Here is a 17,287-nt window from a genome sequence, read left to right on the forward strand (position 1 = left end):
AAGCAGGATTGTTTTTGTGCAAGAAAGGTGGCAAGCAGTTGTTCTGTGCTCTTGTTTCTTCACGTAATTAGCTATATGAACTGTGAAAAAGACCCATTAACATCAAGTGGCTTGGGTCAGCACTGGCTTCACTTCAGTTGCCAGTCAGTTCATTCTGGGTGCTCCACATGCTGGGAGCATGCTAGGATTCTTTTCCTAGAGAGTCTCTCTCTTGCAGGGCCAGGCATTCTCCTTCCCTTTCAAAGCAGATATGAATGTTTTTAGGTTCTAGGCAAACCCACGGCCTTTTCAGAGCCTTTCTGCAGATGGATGGCTCTCACAGCGGGCAGTGAAAATGCTGGCTCCAAGCAGGAGTATCAAAAAATATGGTCACAGTGAAGTGTGAAGTCTCTGCACTTGGCTGCCTTCCTGAATTACAAATTCACTGCTACAGTCAGGGAAAGAAAAAGGGCAAGCCCTGCTAAGAAACTTCCTCACCTTTAACAACGGAATGTGTGTTTCTTGGCCCTTCCCCTACCATCCAGCAAAAAAGGTGCTCAGAAATGACTACTCAACAGTCCGCTGCTAAGAGGTCCTTATAGATTATCTAAGGGTAGCCCTGTCTCCATCCTCCCTCCCAGAATTGCATGCAACCAACTTCCACTGTCTGGGGGAAGATGTAGCCATCCTCCAACTTTTGCCGTGTTTACTTGGAGCCAATCCAAGATAAATATCACTAGTCCCACAAATCACCATACAAAAGCCTTGGTATCATACATCTACTATATATCACCCTGCATAAATGCACTCAACATGCAAAGGAAATGTCAGATCAAGGATCTGGGTGTTTACATATAAGCCAAGCTTTATAGAAGTGAACTGGCTGGCTTCCCCCCTTATAACTCCTCCCCACCACCCTTCTTGTGGTTGTGAGAAATGGTCAGCTTGGACCTATTAATTCATAAAAACAGGTACTCTGCCACAACCTCTCCATGCCAATGAAACGGGATATGGGCAGCAGTCCCATCTCAATGAAGGGCGCCCTTGGTGTGCCTCTGTAGGTGACAGAACAGGCTCTGGACTGTGGCTTTACCATGGACAGGCCGAGCATTCATATCGTAATAGTGCGAACAAAAAGTCAGGATACCAGTTTGACATGCAGTTCAGTCACTCAGGCTAGGGATACACCTCTGTTTATCATGCAGAGAACATTAATGTCACAACATTTGTAAAGTGACATCGTTTCTCTCGGTGTTGATATGTAAAGCTTGTCAAAACCCATAAAACCCATAATACGTATAGACTACCTGCGCTGTGCTGTATAAAAACGTAAAATACGTAAACCCTGGGAATCCACGATATGTTTTCTTAGGTATGTGCTTCATTACTCTCCCTCTACACAATAACTGTACTGACATTTTTTTAACTCACCTTAGTTATTTGTAAATTGTGTCTCTGATGACGTTTGTTTTTATATATATATTTTTTAAAATATGAATACGTCATAAAGATGATAAATAGAAAAATAACATAATCGCCCTTGATACAGTGAACATCCATGCCATCTACTACAGCATCTCACAAACGTTCTCTGATTTTTCAAATAAATATTTTGTGGGTAAGACAAATGCGCATGGTGCTGAATATTCATATAGGATTAGTTTTAATTTGACTTAACATACACAATTTTAATGCATCACTTACGTTCAGGCGTCGGCGTTGGCAAGAACGTTGCTGTTAAAATACAATCAAAGTCTTGACATTAATAGACATTTACATTTTACAAACATAAAACAATTAGACATTACTGGTATTTGAAAAACAAGTTTCCTGCAATTTTTTGTGAGTTATAAAAACCGTTTTGAAATTAGTATTTTGTGAACTGATAAATAAATGGCACTGCATATAGCATTGACGTTCCCTGGAGAGAATCACAACCTGTATTACTGTTAAGACTCAGACTCATGGATACGATTGTTTTTTTAGGGTCGAACCTGCGTTGCATGCGCTCGTGCATGCGTATCGCAGCGAGACGCTTTTGTATTTAGAAAAGGGCTCTGAGCCCTGTCAACTTCACGTCAGTGTTTTTTATTGGCTCGTGGGCCTAATACAATCTGCTTGCTTTCATTAGTCGAAGGTAAGCATAAGTCATGCCTTTTCCGGTGGGTAGCCCTCCTCGAGCGCAGCGCCCAAGTACAGAAAACATGCGAGGCTTGCTGATTTCCATCGGGCTCGTGGACTTCTTTTTCTCTAATTTACAAGCATGATCTCGCTTGGCAGAAGTCGAGCGCTTTACATAGTTAATTTCACTTTTTCGGGTTGTGTACACAAATGCACTTTTGCCCGATAGGTGAAAAGTCGGGTTAGGAGTTTACAACGCGATCAGCTCTAACATGAGCAAACGCGAGACCCGTTGCATTGTAAATGCTTGTTCTAGATTGGTTTGGCACTTCTAGGACGAACAAAGCACACTCTACTGTTTTAAAATGCTTCTGACAATTGGCTGTTTAATTGTGCTATTTCACAGGAATGCTGTTCCTAAACCCAGGATAATGCCTAGAGCTCTGACTGGTAATGACGTTACTCCATTCCTTGTCACGGGTCTTACTCATAAGGAGGGTCCATCCTTCTTAACAGACCCTTCAGCCGCATTTTCTTTCAAACATTCGTCTCAGAATTTATCCCCAAAAATTGATTAAAACGCGAAGCTGCAGTACTAGAGGGGAAAAGGGTAGGGATTAAGTCCTAGGACGAGAAAGAGAGAACTGGAATAATAGGATTACCGTGAAGAAATCAAGGCATTACCCCCTCATCTCTTTTCTTTCTCAACATCCTTACTCTTTAGGACACAGACTTGTATGGCCAGAAGCTTTGGAACCACACCCCACAAAAAAGCTACAGACACCAAAACAGATTGGAGCACCCTGTGCACCTTTAAAAAGACAGCAATTGAATTCAATAAGCACCATAAGAGAGCAGAGACACCAAAGCCAATTAACCTTGAGAAGCCACATATAGTCTGTTGTGTGTGATGAAAGTAGAGGGTGCTGCCCAAGTAGCAGCCTGGTAAATGTCACCCAGGAAAATACTCTGAGCCTACATCCACTAGGCTGACATGCCCCCATTTAAAATACTTTGAACTTCAACATCGTATCCAATCACATGCTGATCAACAGAGGCCACCACCTTCGAATTCAGGGAGACACCCTCAAATGGATTGCATCATGCCTCCCTGGAAAATCTCAGAAAATGTGTCTCCCACTGTTCACCTTGGAACACAAGAAGATTGTCTGCTATGTCCCCCAAGGATCTTCCCTCAGCCTCACCCCTCTTCAACACATACATGATCCCCCAGGCCCACACCGTCAGATTGCATGGACTCAACATTATTTCCCATGCCAAAGACACCCTGCTCAACCTCCTGTTGTCAGAAGACCCCTCCGCCTCCACAGATGTCTGATACATGTTGCCAACTGGATGAAGGACAACTGCCTCAAGCTCAACTTAGATAAGACAGAAGTCGTTGTCTTTGGGAACAACACCTCGCCATGGAACAACGCATTGTGGCCTGCGGAACTTAACCCCCCGACCCACCAGGCCATGCCCCCAACCTCGGCATCATCTTGGACAGCAAGCTTTCCATGAAGCAACAGGTAAACGAAATCTCATCTGCCTGCTTCCACACCCGATGTATACTCTGCATGATCTTCAAGTGGCTCGCAGTTGACAACAGAAGGACCGTCATGCAGGCCCTCATCGCTAGTAGGATGGACTACGGGAACACCCTCTAAGTAGGAAATCACCACACACCTCCTGAAGAGACTACAGACAACACAAACCTCAGCGGCAAGACTCATCCTTGACCTCCCCAAAAGGACCCATATCACACCCCACCTTAAGAATTTACAGTGGCTCCCAATCCGGAAGAGATGCCAGTTCAAAATGCGTCTCACGGATACAAAGCCCTACACAGTGAAGGACCAGCATACATCAACAAGCGCAAGACCTTCCACCAACCAACCAGAAACCTATGATCCACCTCCTTCATATTCGCAGACACCCCCCGAATCTGTTGAGTCAACAAGGGAGGCTGCTTTTTCTTTTCTCACATCTAGCAGCCAAAGCTTGGAACAACCTTCCCCTGCACCTCATTGCTCCAGCAATTCAGGAGAGCATTCAAGAACTGTTTTTACGAATGAACAGATCACCTTGCAACAGCTGGCAACCCCAGCACGTTGGGACCCTCACGGGTGATTTGCCTTGCTTTATAAGTGATTGATCGATTGATTGAAAAGTAATAGCCAGATTCCTGCCCCAAAACCTTTTAGGCCAAGAAAATATTAGACTTCATCCAATGACCCAGAGTTGCAGACGAGGGCTGCAAACTCTGATGAGAGGAGTCAGAGGTAACAAAGAGAGCATCACTGTAGTGAAATAAAGCTGTTCACTCAAGGTAAAAAGGGACAGCCTTGCCAGCAAGTGAATTCAAGTCTCCCTCATTGGAGGCAGGGTCCATGTAATGAAAAGGAAGCAGAACTTTAGACTTCCTGTGAAACTTTAAAGAAACTTTAGGCACAAATCCTGCTTCCTATTGAAAGGCAGTGATAAGGGAGCACCGAGCGGATCACAACTCACCAAGCCACCTGACAGAGGTAATAGCCACCAGAAATCAGGGTTTGACCCAAGAAGGACTCCTAAGAATGTGAAAGGCAAACTAAAAAAACAGTGACCGTGAACAGTAAGTGTGAGAGGAGACAAAGCTAAGGAAAAAATATTTTTTCAACATTATTTCTTGAGTTTATGGTGCAGAATGGTAACTGTCACAGACAGATCCGTCATATCCAATGTATCGACAAAGATATATCTCTATCTATATATATATATGTCAATACATTGGATATGAAGGATTGACTTACATTACCTACTGGCAGACACCTGTAGGTAGTTATAGATAGGACCACCAACTCCCCGGGGCAAAATGCTGTACTTATATTAGGGGGGTCTGCAGACCCCACCACCGTGCCCAGGGGACCCCACCCCTGGGGCTGTTTGGATTATATTCGGGGCCATGTGCCCCTCTGTGCCCTGGGGACCACCACATTCCCAGGGCAAAATGCCTGACTTATAATAAGAGGGATCCTGTGGACTCCCCCAGTGTCCCGGGGACTGCCTCCTCCCAGGGCTTTTTGGATTATATGCAGGGGGCGGCATGACCCCTCCACAGCCCTCAGGACTGCATGACCCCTCCGCAGCCCCAGGGACAACCACATCCCCAGGGCAATTAGTTCAAAATAAGGGGATGCCATGCAGCCCCCTCGCAGCCCCAGGGATCGCCACCTCCCTGGCTCTGTATTGAAAGAATGAAGTGGGTCCGTCATGGACCCCAGTCCTGGGGACTACCACCTCCCCAGGGCAAATTCAGATGTTGAAGGGGGGGTTGTGCAGCCCCCCTCAAGGAGCTAATTATGGCCCTCGAGCCCGCCACTCCCCAGGGAGGCCCCTGCTATGTCCTGGGGTACCCACCCCGGGACATAGCTGTTTGCTGTGACTTGTCGGGAGCTTTGAAAGCTCTTGCCAAGTCAGAACAAACACAAATCTGCTCCCAGCAAGCAAGAGCTGCCAAACAGCTCTTGCTTGCTGGGAGCAGATGTTTTCTCTGTTTCCCTGCTCGCAGAGATGAGGGCAGGGAAACAGAGGAAAAAATTGTTCTCACGGACACAGAGATGCAGGTTTAGCAGCTCCCTGTCTGTGACAGGAAGGCTGGCTCATGCAGGAGGCGGGGAGCCGGCTGACGGCAGGGGCCTTGAGGCTCCCCCCAAGGTTCCCATCCTGCAAACTGGGTGCCCTGCAGAGCACCCAGGACAGATGCTGGGCCCCAGTGATGGGGTCCCAAGGGCAGAGATCCACCCTGGGCGGCGGGCTGAAAGGCCCCCCTCCCCACCCTGGCCATTCACCCAAGGATGTAGCACTTACTAACTAACCAGTAGAAAGTACTCCAGTTGAATAGATTTTTTGTGCAAAACTGTGGCCTCTTTTTAGATAAACGAGCAGGTGAGTTTCCATTCTGGCCATGATGCTCATTTCACAGAAATTAAACCTCAACAAGCACTTACAAATACATACGTAGCAGGTGCCCCATTTTAAGCTCCACTTCTGGAAAGGACAAATTATCCTAACTCCTGAGCTTGGCGAAGACAAAGCAAGTGTGTTTACTCTACAATTCAATATTGAAAAATTATCTGAAATTCTTCGTGGAGGTGAATGCATCCTTCAACTATTAGAGCACAATCGGACACTCACACGCCCCCTCTCACACCGGGACAGACACTCTCACCGCCACACTCATGCCCAGGGATATGCTCCCACACCTGTTTTCATGCCCAGAGAGATTGGCCCTGTGGCCAACTCCCGCAGTGCACGTCCAAAGGCCATTTGTAGCATGGGGTTAGGTGGTTGGGGCGGGTTGGCTGCAAGCCCTACAAACAACCCCCGCCGTGCACGTGCGAAGGCCATGCGTGGCAGTGGTTAGATTAATGTATAGTAATAAAAATGACTTTACGTTGAAAAAACATAGAAATTCACAGAAAAAAACAAAGGTTACAGAGACATTATAGTTAGGTTCTGAATTTACTTACACAAAAACAGAGAAATTCAGCTGTTATAGTTAGAGTTATTTCAAGTAACTATAATTCGCGGCCAAAGGTAACTATAACTCGTGCCTTCGCCATGCACTGCTAATTACACCAGATATTACAGCACTTATGACAACTTTTATAACGTCAATAAAAATATCAATGAAACATTAGCAGTAAAATTATTAATGAAAAAACTGTGCATGGTGGGGGCGCAAGTTATAGTTACCATAGGCCATGAGTTATAGTTATTTGAAATAACTCTAACTATAACTACACAATTTCTCTGGTTTTGGGTGAGTAAATTCAGAAACTAACTATAACGTCCCTGTAACGTTTGTTTTTTAGTGAATATATATATCTATATATATATTTATATATAAGTGGCACAACCGCCATGCACAGTTTGTTACTGCAAATGTTACAGTGATATTATTAATGATGTTATCAAAGATGTCATTAGTGATGTAATATGTGGGGTAATTAGCTGTGCATGCCGAGGGCACAAGTTATAGTTACATTTGGGCACGAGTTATAGTTATTTCACTTAACCATAAGTATAACTGTTGAATTTCTATGGTTTTGTGTGTGTAAATTCAGAAACTAACTATAATGTCCCTGAAAATTTGTTTTTTTAAGGAATTTCTATGTTTTTTTTTAATTCTATTTTCTAACTATAACGTTCCAGTAACCATTTTTTTTCAGTGAATTTCTATGTTTTCTTTTAATGTTAAGTAGTTTTAATCACTCTACGGTAATCCAACAACCGCCATGCATGGCCTTTGGCTGTGCCTGGTGGCACCAAACCCCACTTCATGCAGGGCATTCGGCCATGCGAGGCGAGCGTTTCCTGAAGGGACTGCCCTGCAGCCATGCCCTGCGGCCAGCCTTTAAAGCAGAGTTAATGTTTGCTTTTGCTTGGTGGGAGCTGCCACAGCTCCTGCCAAGCAAAAACAAACAGCTATCTCCCGAGGGTAGGCACCTCGGGAAATAGCAGGAGCCGACCCTGTGGGGTGGTGGTCCCCAGGGACATTATTGGCTCCAGGAGGGGGCCACGTGGCCCTCCTCCTTTCTATTGCACAGGCCAGCCCCACGGCCCCTTACAATGCACTGCTAATTATATCAGATATTACATTACTAATGACATCTTTTATAACATCATTGATAACATCAATGTAACATTTGCAGTAAAATTATTGATGAGATAACTGTGCATGGCTGGGGTGTGAGTTATGGTTACCTAGGGGCCGAGTTATAGTTACTTGAGATTACCATAACTATAAATGCTGTATTCCTATGGTTTTATGCTAGTCAAATCTGTACCTAAAAATAATGTGCCTATAACCTTTGGTTTTTAAGTGAATTTATATAGATATATGTAAGGCTCGGCATGGATAGCACTGTGCTGATCCTATGCTGAAAAACGTTGCTAGATAAACAGACATTTGAGGTGAGCAAATCTAGAGTGTCGCTGGTGGTGCAGAGCGCTCCTTACTAGAGATGCTCTCCACTTAAACTTGGGAACTACCCAGAGTTCTCTATTCTTTTTTGCATATGTATATATATATATATATATATATATATATATATATATATATATATATATATATATATATATATATATGCATTAATCTACAGGGGTGTAGAAATCAATAAAATATCTATTTGTCCATGAGGCACATTGCTTCATAAATCTACTTGCCCTGTAAAAGAACCTTCTTGTCCCTTTTGTGCCGCTTTGTGCAGCGACAAATTATGACAGCCATTTCATTATATGAGAGCTCTGATTATAGCCTCTCTGGTTATGCCCAGGCGCATACTATAGTAGGGTTTGAATACGAGCAGTTCCCTTATATTGCCACCTTTCAGCAGATCTACATTCTGGGGCTGGAGGTGGTGGTAACTAATAGTTCCAGGGTCGGAAAGCATTTATGAGTCTGTGCCAACCTACTTAGTTTTGGGGGTTTTCATTAGCTCTTCTGTAATCTTTTCCCATAATGACAACTGCTAGAAATGTACTTCCGACAAGGGCAGAAGTAAAGTTTCTTCCAGGGTTGGGGAAAAAGTTGTTGGAGGGAAAGTGAACTTGAAAACGCTCAACAGATTTTCACATGAGCAAATTTACACATGCATATTAGCTCGTGTTAAAATGCAGTTCACAAATATTTTGGAGGAGTACGATTTCCTAGCCTACTTCAGTAAATTCTTGTGAATTCAAGAAAGTCGTAAATATGCACTGATGAAAGGACATATACCATGGGTGCACTTTTTTTAATGAAGAACTGGGCCACTGATTAAGAATGACATTAACCAAGACCTTTTGGTTTTATTAAAATTCGATCTATGTGTTGACTGGCTTCACTGTGAGTGACGGCATTTTATTCAGTGCCAGGAACGTTGTGACAATGTGTGCTTTTTAAGAACAAAAAATATTTTCATTTTGTGCTAATGTTTATTATAATGGTTTGGCCAGGCAGCTTCCACAGCTATAATGTTGTACAAAAACATATCAAAACTAGACACACGTTGACAAAACCAAAAGGCTGACCACCAGTGTCAGACCTTTTTGACTTTGCCAATGCTTGTTTATTTTCATGTTTGCCATAATCCTTTTGAAACTTGTTTCCCTGATTTTTCATTATGAATATTTTTGGGAAATACTAGCATGCATCAACATGTTTTACTATAAGATGTTTCACAGAATGGTACCTAAAATTTCAAAGTAGTTTACCAAAACATTTTTTTTCCTAGTTGGATTTTTTGTGAACAATTTATTTCGAAAGCAAAGAATCATCAGTATTGCCTACAAGATTCTGCAAATATTTACATCTAATAAGAGAGTATTGTGAGAGCATTACGCGTAGCCTCACTTTGTCTACAATAGACTCAGCAGCGGCACAGTTGGAGACATCCAGTGCTGGGCGACAGAGAGCCTTGCCAGCAACAAGTGTTTTATCAATTTATCCTTGGAAGTTGTGAGGGGTTAACAACGTTCCTTCTCTTTGTGCCCAGCAATACAACTAAAGGAAGTGGGGGCAAAGGTATTCCTGTTAGTTCTTTTATGGTGGTAAGGATTTCCTTCCAGTATGTTAGGATATAGTGCATTGGCACCAAATGAGCGCCATAGTGCCTTAATCGCAACTGTTCCTCCAGCACTTCTGAGAAGTGCTAAGCATTGCCCCCAACCTAGCCAGTGTAAAATACCAGCGAAGTAAGATATTATATGAAGTATATTTGTGCTGCAAGCATATCTACTTGGCAGCCCTCCTCCAAACTGTTCCTTAATTTACTCAAATATCTCTCTGCCCTAGCTCGCCATACCAACTACCTATATATGTGTGTTTGCTGTATCCCATGGAGGTATATATAGTCTCAATAGTCCTCTCCCCCCACTGAATTGCAATAGTGATTCAGTAGGTGGTTGTCTCTTCTGCCTCCCACTCTCCATTCCTCAGACGCAGCCGGTGCAGAAGGTGCAATAATCAAAAAATGTCTTGAGGTGATTAGTCAAAGTCGTCCACCGTCCTCCCCCTGATATTTAATTCCCCTGACACACATAAATCCTCAAACGTGGGAGAGGAGGTACTAGTTCTCTGGGCCTGAAACCAATGATCCATCTCTCCAGGGAGGAATGATGAGGAGAAAACATTGGGTGCTAGCAGGGATTATTAGGTGGTTGCATGTTGATGTCACCTACGACGTTCCAGTGTTCAAGCAGCCTAGCTACTGATATTAATTAGATTTTTGACAAATGCCAGAACCTGAGGGTAGCCACGGAAGATACTGCAGAGGGAGGTATGTCCTATCTTGTTGCACCCTGACCCAATATTTTATGCGTAGCAGATGTGACAAGGCATTCTGGTTTCACTTCGGATTCTCCTACATAATCACCGATGTGGGGCATTCTGATACCTCCGTCAACTGTAGGCTTGTTTAGGGTGTCTTTTGTGACGCCAGGAGTTCTGTCATTCCATGCAAAGTTAAGGGGTTTCTGCTGAATCAACGAAATGGTGGAAAGGGGAACGAAGTATAGAAGCACTTGAAGGATGTGCAGGAACCAGGGCACAAAATTAAATTAACACCTGCGTCTCTACCCAGCCAACATTTCTCCAGGTGACCCCATTTATACAGGTCGTTACATGGACTGTTAAGCACACAAGAAATCATTTGTACACAGAGCAAGGGCTCCACGGAAAGAAAGTCTCTAAAATATTTATTGTGTTCCTGTGGAGTAATTAAGGTCATTCTCAATAAATATAGTTTCACTTCTTCTAAGAGAGTCAAAAACACCAGTTCCAGTGTAGTTGGAAACATTGACCTTGAACCCTGAAATATCTGAAAAGGTATGATCTTCACTCAATAAAATGTGGGGGTGACGACTCGGGGTTTACTCAGAAGCCAAGAATGCCTTCATCAAATTCAGCTAGCTCGTGATGACCCCTGTCATTTTAAGTGCTTCGGAAGCGTGGATTGGACATGCTCGTGTGGATTCACACTCCTAGCATGAGGGCAACGACAAGTGGGAAAAGGGAACACCCCTGCCTTGTTCCTCTGGACAGTAAGGTGTGCATTCGCCATTTATTTTAAGATTTTGTCTCGGGGTTTAAATAAATAACTAAGATGTATGTTTTTATATTATAGGCAGGTCCTGTTCTATTAAGGAGATTCACAATATAAGGCCATTTGGCTCTGTGGAAAAGCTTCTAGGGGTCAAGTGATAAAAGTAACATATTTGTCTTGCTCAGTAATGTCAATCATGTCAACAGCAAGCCTAAAATTATCTCAAGTCTGTCTTCCCCCACCAAAGCCCTACTGATAAGGCAATATTAGAGAGGGCCATATAGTGTTGTTGAGATACTAGGATTCTAGTGTAAAACTTAGTATCAATAAATAGTGATGCTATGTGTATGTGTGATCCATGGTCTTGTGAATTGTTATCTAGTTTCTACAGAAAAGTCCTCATTGACCCCATCAGAGACTTCTTGGGGCGCCAGGTAGGTAAGAAGGAGTTTCCCAGTGGGTTCACCACTAAATCAAGGAAAGGCTTATATAACGTGTCAATAAAGCTGCCTAGGATCAACACTTGTTGTGAGGCAGGCTCCCAATTGTGGCCCTGACCTTAGAATCTTCAACTGAGTCTTCTAATTAGTTTATGAACCAATTAAAGGGCAGGGAATACATAATCGGCTAGGTAATACGTACTGTGATTGATGCCTTGTTGACAATGTGAGGAAACCTTCAATTGTTTGTGATGTCATTCAGAACCCATGTTGAAAGCGCCATGGAAAGAGTATGGAAGGGGATGCTGTTTGTATATATTCGGGATATTCTCAGCTGAAAATACTCTGTTGCTCCTAGATAGGTTCAAGTTATCTTAATCACATATATTTAACATAAAAGGGTACAGCGCATCAGAAAATAAACTGCTGATGTGATATTCTCCACAACAACAGAAAAAAATATATGGACATGGAACCCTCACCCACAATTTGTGAAATGCTTCATCATCAGGTCCTGTCCACATTCAATCCTGAATGGCCTCAAAAAATGTTAGGAGCGCTTAAATTGAAGGGATCCAGATAAAAAAGAAATAAAATGATCTAGGTCACTCAAGACAAATTATTTAGACGTGTACCCCTTGAGACGATTAGAAATCAAATAAGGATGATGCAAATAAATGACAGTTATTCCGTCGTCTTAGGAGTCATCAATTCATTTAATAACCATTCAAACAATCCTAAAGTTTCTGTATTCCCAAAAAAGAACAGAAACATTGAAAAATCAACTGCCGCTGCTCAGCCAAGACGAGGAGGCTCACATTAGAAGAATAGATCTGAAAATTGTGAAACAATACTTACCATTTCAGCGGGTCAGTCGGTTTTCTACATTGGCCGCTGGTCTGCACATGAGCAGGGCTTTGACAGAGCAGTTTAGTGGTCTAGCCTATCAGTATGGCACGAATAAATGTACAGTATATGCAGAATTTAAATATGGCGCCACTTGTGTGAGGTGTAATGTAGGAGAAAACACACACTGACGACGATTTGCCAGATAAAAGGGTTCTCTTTATTCATAAAAGTTGAGACAAAGGGAACACGTTAACAGTCTTTGCTCGTCCAGTCGTGCAGACTGCACAAAGCAACAGAGTAAATCAGAAAACGGTAAAACAGTAAGCGAGATTTCAGCAGTGGCTTTAATGCGCTAATGCACACAGAAGCATTTGTGCTCGCCTTTGCAGACATTAGCAAATTAAAGCCTGTCTTGTTGACTGCTTTCAATGCTTGTTTTATCCTCAACACATTCACAACCAGCCAAGGTGGAGGAGAGTCATACTTGGATCATGCAGCTTTGCTGAACAGTGTGTTGGTTCTGATTTTCTTGGACGAGGCACCACAGAAACATCCAGTGAAAAAGAAATAAATATTGGTGCGGTGTCACAAAATTCATTACTTACTATCGATTTGAAGAGTTCCATGTCCTAACTCGTTCGGATCAGTGGAGTTGTCTGTGGAACAGAGAACATTTGGACAATGGCTGAGAACATAAGCTGGGTACGTTCTTGTACGACTTGAAGAGCATTTCTTACAACAAACCTTTCTAAAACAACGGTAGTGTAAAGCGCCCACACTCACCTCCTACTTTTGGAATCCGGGAGACCATGTTGCTAGGGTCACTGGGAGCAACTTTAAGAGAAAAAACGCAGGTTATCAATCATGTAATCAAAATGTTTTTTTTCTTTTTTTAAATGTACTAGGCTGGCATACTTAAACGTTCCTTAGGATCTAATTTGAGCTACATATGCGTGATTATGCAATAAACACTACACTACATATTTCTAAGGGTGTACTATTTGACTATATTTTCTTTATTGAGACTAGTCTGTAGTAGGACAGAAACAGTGTTTGCAATTTTTCTGTTCAGCTTTATACTGCATATTTGTAAGATTTGCTATGGCGCTCCCTTCCCTTTCGAGCCACTAACTGCTTTTTGGTAGCAGCAAAAAATTAAAGTTTGTATATTATCCTTTGCAGAGAAAATAGGAACCTTAGTTTTTGCCATGTCAAAACAGCTTTGTCCACCAAAAGAACAGGGATGGGAAAAAGAAGCATTTTTTTTAGAAAAATAGAATTTGGTGCTAAATAGCTTCAAGGTACAAACTAGCAAAAACCCAAAAACTGCACCGCCTGGCAGTTTAGGTGATCTGCTCTGTTTTTATCATTGAATGCAATGTAGGGGTTGTATGGGTGGTATTTATTAGAGAACTAAGAGGAACACTTGTTTCTCCAGGGTATTTACTAAGGGGGCAACTCTGACATAGTTCACCTGCTTACATTTTGACACTGTAGCCACGGTGAGAAATATTGGTAATTATGAAGTCAGATTTGCGGAATAGAAACAGATTCTTCAAATTTTGAACCTGTATTTAAAGAGTGATTGTATCACTCTGCCTCTGGGCTCAAGGAGGGCGCGGTGACCTTCCACTGATGCAGAGAGTATTGTCCATGCAATACCTTTGTGCTGACTCTGAGTGATTCCTGTGCTATATGTGTGTGGAGCTGAACTTGAAATCAAGTTTTATTAGATTGCCATTAGGGAATAATAGATTTATTCATTTAAAACAAATATCCCAAGCACCTGCATGGTGATTAACAGCATTTGTTGTACTATCCTATCATCCATGCATTCATTCACATGTTCATCCCTCATCTTACACTCAACTCTTCAGCCATCTGACCTTGTATTCACTCACAGATTCATATATATACCCCTTCATCCACGTGTACATCCATCCAAGTGTCCAGTCCCTCACAGATCCATCGACTTATATTTTGATTAATTGGCACATTCACCCACTCATCAATCCAACAACCATGAATGAAGGAAAATAGTTTGTTAAGCTACACCGTTGGGTGTCCGCGTGCTATTTAGAATAGTCTCAGAGTTTATCACGAGAGCCAAATCAACCACACTCATAATTATTACCACCGAAGAAACACTTTCACTTACAAAAACAGATGGGTCTATTTGTGCTGCCAATGCTTGTTTTCTAAAGGCGCTAGTGGTACACCAATGAAAACTCCAGATACTGAATTAGAATAATTTTAATGTCTGCTCCATTCTTGAGGCATGATACTTTCATACTTCTCTCTCTCTGATTCAATCACAAAACAATTTCTACAGATGAGTATTCATTGTTCTATCATGTTGTGCATTGTAAACTATACTCTGCTATAGTATACAATGCACAACCGATCTAAATAAGCACTAGCAAATCTAAAACACCACACTAATCTAAAACAAGCACTAGCAAATCCAGTAGGTCTGGGTTTAATGTGTTAACAAGTAAAGTTAGCGCATTAGAGTGAGACAAAGAGGAAAGAGTCAGCAGGAGCAAATAGAGCGAGCTATAGTGTAAAGACCACCATCACTCAAGTGGCGGTGAACTAATACAAACAGCTATAGCATTAGGTGAAAGATAAACACTCCACTGGGTTAGGCTGTGGTTGCCAAAGGTTCAAGTCAATGTCTGATAAATGCTTGTCGAAGAAAGTCAATATTTGAAAGGGGCTGACCCAAATGTGAGGTCAGCCCACACGTCTCCCTTGCTGTGTCAGTATGCATGCTTGTATACGTTATTTCTATAGTGAGAACCTAGTCAAAAGGCAACAGAGTGCTGTGCATGGTCATAGGCAAGCTTAATGTCAGTGAGTAATAGGAGAGGAAGCTGAGTTGTGGATAGTTAATTGCATTGTGGTGTAGTGTTCTTTAAAAAGGAGAATCTTCAACTATTTCCAAAATTGAAGCAGCATTGGGGTTTTCCTTATGGATACAGGAATGTTGTTCTAGATCCTCGGTGCATACATAGAAAAGGCCTGCTGTCTTGTTTTTTCCCCTTTTTGTTACACTTATTTTTCTGGGGTCTGATGGTGTTCAAGCTGCAGGTGTGCAGAGAACCACCAGAGATGGTGAGCTTGCCTGTAAGATAAGCAAGGGGGGCTTGCTGTGATGGCCTTGTAAATGATTGAGCTGGTTTTGAAGATGTTATGGGCTGGCAAGGGCAGCCAATGGAGTTCCATCAGCATGGGGGTGGTCATATTTCACCAGGACCTGGATGAGACATTCTGCATTGGTATAGGATTCTCCTAAGAGGTGCCAGTGGTGATTCTGGGAGGTCATGTTGTAAAGCATTATCAGAATCCAGATGCATGAGTTAAAGGGCTTGAACAGTCACAAGTCGCTTTCATAAAGAAACAGTTTGGCATTCCTTCGAAGAGAGACCTAGTGCTCTCTCTTCTCCTTGGGGAGACATTGTCCAAGGTGAATCCAAATGATCTGGCATTTGGTGAGAGTTGGCATTCGAAGCTGCCAAGGTTCTTGTTTGCTGTTTTTTTATCAAATAATAGGAACCCTGTCTTGATTGGGTTGAGCTTCTGGGAGGCGCTAGATAACCTGGTCTGGATGATGTGCAAGCAGTGTTTGAGGCATGGGATGTCTGAAGAAGAGGAAACATTCAAGAAGAGCATTGTATCCTTGGCATAATGGTGAATATTGACCTTGTTATCTGTGAGTAGAGCACACTACTCACAGTTAACACCTGTTCCATCCCTCTGAATTCTTGACTCTCTTTATTGTTACCCTTCTGATTCTTAGGTCAAACTAGGAATGCTTCAACTGTCATATTAAATAATCCTTTTAAAATTATATGTTTGCAATGGCACATTAGCTGAATGCAGAATAAAACCTGAAAACCTCAAAAGACAAATAAACTGTACCCATTCTGCTGGCAGGATGCATGTCCAGTAGATGAGTAGATAAGGCCTGGACATCTGTACGAGAGTGTCTAGCTATTACTTATCAAGCACATGGTTAAGCACTAGTGTGTTAGAATTTCATAAGCTTCTGGATGTTATAATTTTCACACATGTTTATGTATTCCCTTTTAAATTATACATGTTCATTTATTTAGGTATATGTTTCAAATATAAATGCATAATTATTAATGTTATTCAGTGCAAAGTGATAGTTCAGATTTTTTGAATATTTTCATGTTTATTTTTGCACCATTTCATACAATAAGCAATGCTTCATGGGATATGAGTAGGTAAAAGACTAGAGGGGTTCTACGCGAGGGAGGCGTTCCATGGGCATTGCAACATTGAGGGAGGCGTTCCCTGGGCATTGCGACACGTTTTGCCATGCAACACCCATGGATTTTGATGCACCTCAGATTCACAAAATCACATACACCTGGGGAAGCGCAAGGAGAGGCATAACGTGTAGAAATATTTTTATTTCTACACGTTTTTTCCTCTTCTCTTTTCATGTGTGCTGCATTCTGTAGAACACATGGAAAGAAGAAAATGTCTCTCTGGATTGTTTTTGTGCAGGAAGGCGCCTTTCCCTGCACAAAAACAATCCTGCATGTAACAGAGCCACCCTTGCACTATGGTGAAAGGGTGTCTGCATTGGCGTTAGGCTGGCAAAATAATCCAGTGCAGGGGAAAAGGACAGGAATGCACCATATTGCATAAACACGGTGCATTCCTGCCCTGTGACTTTGGCATAGGGCAGCCAGATGACTTGCTGCATTGCCCCACACCAAATCCCCATAAATATGCCCCTTAGTGTTCCTAAGTATGCCTATTCATGATGATGCAGGGTTTGGGTTCCAATAA

The 17,287-nt window shown here is 42.5% G+C and overlaps 1 protein-coding gene across 2 annotated transcripts in view; it reads right to left on the reverse strand.

Annotated features, from left to right (window-relative positions):
• Nucleotides 1-17,287, reverse strand: part of OC90 (otoconin 90) — a 443,355-nt gene that overhangs the window by 91,265 nt on the left and 334,803 nt on the right. Inside the window, exons 10-12 of one of the 2 annotated variants that reach the window (XM_069220766.1) lie at nt 13,244-13,294; nt 13,066-13,116; nt 1,684-1,713 (exon numbers count right to left, since the gene is read on the reverse strand). In XM_069220766.1, coding sequence (XP_069076867.1) covers nt 1,684-1,713; nt 13,066-13,116; nt 13,244-13,294 — 132 coding nt within the window. The remainder of the gene's footprint in view (nt 1-1,683; nt 1,714-13,065; nt 13,117-13,243; nt 13,295-17,287) is intronic. The other variant, XM_069220767.1, reaches the window with a different exon arrangement.

The sequence above is a fragment of the Pleurodeles waltl genome, chromosome 2_2 (assembly GCF_031143425.1).
Source record: "Pleurodeles waltl isolate 20211129_DDA chromosome 2_2, aPleWal1.hap1.20221129, whole genome shotgun sequence".
In the NCBI taxonomy this organism is placed as follows: Eukaryota; Metazoa; Chordata; class Amphibia; order Caudata; family Salamandridae; genus Pleurodeles; species Pleurodeles waltl.